At 37.0% G+C, this 6,522-nt stretch overlaps 1 protein-coding gene across 1 annotated transcript in view; it reads right to left on the bottom strand.

The window, feature by feature from the left end:
* Nucleotides 1-1,639: 1,639 nt before the first annotated feature.
* LOC107663213 (probable global transcription activator SNF2L1) overlaps nucleotides 1,640-6,522 on the bottom strand; it is a 20,996-nt gene continuing 16,113 nt past the window's right edge. Inside the window, exons 18-24 of the mRNA XM_016453388.1 lie at nucleotides 4,460-4,573; nucleotides 4,218-4,340; nucleotides 3,955-4,118; nucleotides 3,578-3,585; nucleotides 2,936-2,970; nucleotides 2,707-2,817; nucleotides 1,640-2,254 (exon numbers count right to left, since the gene is read on the bottom strand). Of these exons, the coding sequence (XP_016308874.1) occupies nucleotides 2,195-2,254; nucleotides 2,707-2,817; nucleotides 2,936-2,970; nucleotides 3,578-3,585; nucleotides 3,955-4,118; nucleotides 4,218-4,340; nucleotides 4,460-4,573 (615 nt within the window). The 3' untranslated portion in view covers nucleotides 1,640-2,194. The remainder of the gene's footprint in view (nucleotides 2,255-2,706; nucleotides 2,818-2,935; nucleotides 2,971-3,577; nucleotides 3,586-3,954; nucleotides 4,119-4,217; nucleotides 4,341-4,459; nucleotides 4,574-6,522) is intronic.

The following is a 6,522-nucleotide window of genomic DNA, read 5'->3' as shown; positions in this document are numbered from 1 at the left end:
AGATTCAGCATATTCGAACTTGTACTGTGATTGAGTACAAGGCATGCAAGAACCAATGCCATCAGTGATGTCAAACCTGGTTCATCTTGTTATAAAGTCTTTTTTTTTTTTAAACATAATTTTCAAGACCATCCAAACTCACACATGCCATTATATTCATGATCTTCATAGTTGCAATGTCTAATAAACAGTAGCCTAGTTCACAGCCAAAATAAGTAAAGAAAGACAGCTCTGAACAGTACGGGGCTGCGAGAATTCACAAGGGAAGCATTTTGTGGTAAACAATCTCTGTTAAACTTTAGAACACATCAGTCTCAAATCGTCTTTTGAAAACTAAGACATTATGTTCATCATTCAATTCTACCTGTTCCTGTCCCCAGTGAAACAGAAGAGTGAATATTGCAGTGTACCACTTCTTTCTTGCTCTTTCTGAGCTGCATATGTTTTATGTAGTAGGTTTGGTTGAGTGAGATAAGGCACAAAACACATTAACACCTGCATTCAAGACACACACACACTGATACACGCGCGCACACGGAGATGGATGATGGGGGAGATTGGATTTCTGGGCCAGTGAGCAGGAAGCGGAATGCAAGAGTGTGACTGCAGTTCTGTCACAGCAGGTCATTTGGGTACTAATGACTGTGTCTGTGTCTGTGTCTGTGTCTGTCTGTCTGTCTGTGTGTGTGTGTGTGTGTGTGTGTGAGTGTATGTGTGCTTTGCATAAACCCTATAGGTGCGATTGAGACACACACACCAGCTGCAAATTCAATTTGAAACCCCCCCATTTTTACATAAAGGAGTGAAGAGGCAGCGACAGAGAAAGAGGCAGGGAGAAATAGAGAGAGACTTTGTTTAGTGCTGCTGAACCAAAGCTGTCACCTGATGGTACAGGTTTCATTGTCTTGTCTGCGCGCTTAAATAAGATGTCGTCAGTGCGGTATGGTAACGGATGTCACCAGAACCAATGATGTGCTCAGAGTGAGACCCGAGTCAGATACCGGCCAGCAGCTCATCTCTGCTCGTTCAGGTGTTTCTTCGTGCCTTTAAGACAACCGGTTTCTGTACTCACGTTGTCAGAGTGTGTGACAGAAACGGGTGAGGGCGCGCGGTACACATTCAACAGCCGAGCGGAGAGAATGTTCTGTGGCGAGCCAGGCTTCAGGAGAGAAAGTACAACAGCGAACCCATGTGGCGAGATATGCGGTACTGCAGCCGCTGAATGACCAAGATTATTATGTTTCTTTTTATTTAGTGTATATATTTTGTTTTCAACTTGTCTTCTTAATTTACTTTTCATTCTGTAATTGTTTTGTTTTTCAGTATATTAGGGCTGCCAACGTTTATCCACTGACATTATTTAAAAATGTTTGGTGTAATATGGCATCTAACCTGAAAAAAAAAAAAAGCTTAAAGCAGTCTTTATGCTTTGCTGGTCTCAGAGGGGTTTGGTCACTGTGAATTACTTTCAGTGTAGAAGATAAACTTTTATTGCTGTTTTGACATGCCTGGTTAGGATTGGTTATGATTTTTTGCCCCATTAAAAGGTTTGTAACCTCAAAGTGGCACAATTTTTTCCCACAATAAAACATAAGATATAAACATAAATAAGATATAAACAAATCCAACAATTTAGTTTTTTAATAATACTAGACTTGTACATATAAAGATAAGGAAAGGTTCAAACAAGAGTCCAAACAAGAATGTGTAAAATTGCTTAAATGCAACATTAAAATGGCACATGAATGTATAAAAGAGCTTAAGAAGACTGGATGTGCAAAGCTACAGATCACATGGATTAAGGTGGACCACAGAGACCTTAAACATACAATAACAGGCAAAAAGTTTTCATTTATAAAACACAAACAAGACCAGAACAGGCTTTAGAGCCTCTATTTAGCATGCTAAATAAATGCCAATGTTGATATGAACAAGGAACATTTAGAAAAAATTTTTGATTAAAAACAAGCTTTAGCAAAATGTGTAGCTGCCAACATGTATGCAGCCCGTGGGACAAAAATCAATACAGTATGGAAGTATTTTAGATGTCCCAAAAAATGTACATGGTTATTTTAAGAACCTGGTGTTAAGTCACAGATACAACAGATAAAAACAGAATGGCAAAATGCTGTAGAGAGGCGTCTGATTATTGTAGTGCTTCGTAATGAGGAGCAAAGGGCTGCGGGTACACGAGTCAGGTACGAGATTTCTTCTCTTTCCTGTCAGACGACACGTCGGCTTTACGCTTGTGAGCCTGTGAAAAGATGAAAAAAACATCATGTTTTTAGGACAGTCAGATAGATAGATAGATAGATAGGAAGTGAGACAGATTTAACAGATTGTAAATCTTGCTGACATTATAGGCAGTTAGCATGTGATGGAACAGTACTGAAGCAATTGAGAACAGCCAAAAAAAAAAAGGGGGAGGAAAAACGCTCCTCGCTCCAGGCAAAATCTTGCAACTCACCATGCACAAGTTCTGATAGATAGACAGATACATAGATAGATAGACAGGGTTGAAATCGTCAGTGGAATATACTATACTTTACTGCGGACAGTAAATCTGAGGGGAATTCTGATCATTTGCATGTTGTTCTTGTTCAGTTGTTCAAGCGTGATTCTGAACTAGAGGGAAAGTCTCTGGGGACGTGAAGCACGGAGCACAACAACAGATGGAGCAAAAAGAAAGAAGACAGGACGTATTACTGATTGTCCTTTGGGTGTTCTTCGCTTTTTCTCAGCGCGCTCTTTTTCCTCTATCTCCATGTTCTCTTTCTCAATGAGAGAAATGAGCGTGTTACAGCGCCGCTGCAGCTCCTAGCAAACCAGACAAAACACATGGAAGGAAACTCTTTCATCATCTCAGCACAAGAGTTATACATCACATCTCATCGACTTTTACAGTTCCTTTCAGGCATCACACAAGCATCTGCACCCACACGCTTTCACAAACACGCACACCAATATGACCTGAAAAAGATCCCAGGATATAATGTTATTCAAAAATGTTGCATTTGTGTCTGACACGCATACACATTTACTCGGCTGTCTAAATGAGAACGTTCCATAGGCTTTTATCTTTTATTTTATTGTTCTTACATAAACTCTACAGACTAATTTTAACCCATCTTAATGGGTTAGAATTTATGAACTTTTTTCCAATTGAGGACCTTCCCAAACAGAAGCTTTGCCAGATTCAGTTCACTTCTGGGGACAATGTTGCCCCCAAAGTAAAGCCAAGTAAACCCTGTTCACACACACACAACCACGAAAATATATCCATGAGACTTCCAATTCACATCTAATGTGAGCTGACTGTAACTGTTATAAAACCTTAACATTAATAATAAATTAAGGTGCTTTTTAGACTCTTTATGAATCTTTTTTCCATGTGGCGATGCCTCTAAATAAAGGCTTTGCAATTGACATTTAATGTCCCTTTTTTAAAAGTATATATATATATATATATATATATATATATATAGTACACTAAGGCGTGCGTGTGTGTGCGTGTACAATACGAATTGGGTCACAACAATTAGATTTTTTTTTTAAATGCTTTAATTAGCATGCTGACAGTTCACACTATAAATTAAGAATTGAAATTAATAAGATGAGCAATGATGACAGTAACAATAATAATATTTTTTTCAAATAATATTAAATAAATTTGACATTTATTCTTTTTTATTGCCGTCATTATTTCTCATCTTACTATGTTTAATATTTTAATATATATTTTATATATACTCTATTATTCATACTCCATTATATATTTCATCCTTGTTTTTACTTTTTTTATTTGGTCGGGTCACATGAACCCTAAAACCAGCAAAATTATACAGGGTTCCCTGAGACCATTTAGTTAAAGCAACCCACCAACTAGCGGATTTTGAAAATATGTAGTTTGCATATCACTAGTGTGTAATTTATATAGATGTTTAGATGTATGGCTTGTGTATAGTTGATCTGGTGTGTATTGTACCGGAGTACTCCATGACTTCTTCCGGCGTCTTGCCCTCCACCTCTCTGGCGATGTTGTCAATATCATCACGACCATACTTCTCATTAGCTTTAATAAACTGATTGAAATCACGCTTGTTCCAGTTTGTGAAGCCCTGGTAAAAACAAACATATTCTTTTATAGCACTGAGCTCTGTAAGTGGCACATTTATAAGTGTGTATATATGAGTGATAGGGAGGGGACTTCTGTGTACTTGTGTGAGTAGTTTCTCTTTTTCCTCTGTCTCTTCAGGTGAGAGGGGTTCTGCCTCGTCTATCTTTGCTTGTTCCTCCTTTTGGACCTGTACTGAATTTGGGATATCTGGATTACGTGGAACCTACAAAAAACACATATACACAGTCGCACACAGCTTTATATCAGATGCTTCAACAGAAAACACTTGAGCTGATTGTACACAAATATTGAATACAATTAAGACGTACAGAAAGTGCTCACCTTGTATCCGATGGTTTTCCTGTAGTAAAGAATCTCCATCTCCAGCAGCTCAAAGAGACGTGGTGGAAAGAACTGAAAGTCCTGGATGTTGGGCTGCTTTGGGGGTCGAGGGGCCTGGATCACATCCACACACACAGACACACACACACACACACTGTTTATGATCTCTCCACATACACTTGTGTGTCGATATTTTCATGCAAACATCTGTGTGATACTTGATGTGTACTGTATAAGGACAAAACATTGTTATGCTCCTGGCAGATGAAAGTGGACCCTTCACTTTAATCAAAACACTCATTTGGTTTTCAATTTAATTTAATGATATTCATTAAAATTGAGGTTTACTGGCTCCCTGCTGTAAGTATTTTGCTGACAGGGTTATCACTTTATAAACTATCAACTTCCATCACATTTGCTAGAAAGGCAATATTAAAGCTAGTTTACACTGCCCTAGCAAATACCAACAAAACACAATTTTCCAATGGTTATTGGTTTTTGACAGTTATTTTTCACAACATTCTAGAATCTAGATCCAATAATATTGATGATTGTTGGGACAGTCTGATCCAGAATAAGTGCAATTTTAGTATTATTTATATACTATTATAGTATTTGTTATTTTAAATTTGCTTCTATTTTTACATTTTCAGTTTTCATTTTAGTGTGTTTAGTGATTTTGTTGTGCTTTTGTCATTTTATTAGCTTTTTTTATATTTAGCTATTATTTTTATTTATTAGTTTCAATTTAAGTAATTTTAGTACAACTTAAATTTATTTTATTTCAGTTAGTTGCCAAGGAAACATTTCTATTTTTTAAGCCTTACATTCAATATATATTTATATTTTATTTCAGATTTATTTCAATGAACAAAGATTATTTGAAGTTTTAGTTAACAATAACAGCACTGACCAGTATAGAATAAAACAGAATAGTGTCAGAAATAGTGAGTTTAAGAGCAGAAAATCTAAATATATTGTACATTTCACAAAACACATTGTACACATCATATTTATATATTTTATAATAAAAAATATGGTAGTTACATATATATATATATATATCAGAATCACAAGTAACTGTGATATAACTGATACCATAAATTACGAATACAACTTTTGAATAAAAAGTAGAACAGTGGTTCCCAAACTGGGGTACGTGAGGCGACAGAGGGGGTACGCGAACAAAATGTTGAGTTTTTTTGCGGTGTTTCAATTATTCATTTCTAAATACAGCCACTTGCTTAGTTACTGAATGAACAAATGACTCGATGACTCACGCATTAAGACAGTGACTTACCGCCACCTACTGGCGGTTTTAGTATTTAAAAGAATCACTTTTCACTTTTTTTTTATCATCATTGCATATTAATAATCTGTTGAACTTTTTTTTTTTTTTTAGTGTTTAGTGCAGTTGTCGTTGCTAGGAAACGCTTGTTTTGTTTACTCTGTGGAGACGTGCTGATATTGCGTTTGGTCTCGTTCTGTATCGCATATCTTGTCAGTGTCTGCGCTTGCTTGGCCATTTGTTTAGGAGAAAATAAGGAAAGTGTGTCCAGCTGAATTAATTTAATATTTTGTTAGACGGGTATAAAAAAGCTTAGTTTACCGCGGCAGCCGTCGCGTGACGGCCTCCTCGTGTGAAGACCGAAGCGTGTAGAGACCATAGACCAGTGGTTCTCAACCTTTTTTTCCACCGGTACATATTCTACATTTAAAAATTAATTTAGAATGAACAATAACTGCTGTACAAAGAGTAAAAAAAGAAAGAAAAAAAACATACCTAATGCAGAAAAGCCTCTTTTTCCGAATTGCGCAGATGACCGCTATCTTTCTTTCATCTCTTCTGATAAATTTTCAGTAAAATTGCTTTCTGTGTGCTAGATCGTGGAAACAACACGAGACCGTGCTACCGAGACTGTCAAGAGCGGCTAGACGGTGTTTAGTGTCCCGCAGCAGCAGCATGCTTGCCGTCAGTGCAGCTGAAGAGTTCTGCGTTCAAATGCACACAATAGGCTTAAGCTTGCCGCAAAGCATCGGCAAAAGTAATTACCATAAATGCG

The sequence above is a fragment of the Sinocyclocheilus anshuiensis genome, unplaced genomic scaffold (assembly GCF_001515605.1).
Source record: "Sinocyclocheilus anshuiensis isolate Anshui unplaced genomic scaffold, SAMN03320099.WGS_v1.1 scaffold1301, whole genome shotgun sequence".
Taxonomy (NCBI): Eukaryota; Metazoa; Chordata; class Actinopteri; order Cypriniformes; family Cyprinidae; genus Sinocyclocheilus; species Sinocyclocheilus anshuiensis.
This window is presented reverse-complemented; position numbering and strand designations above follow the sequence as displayed.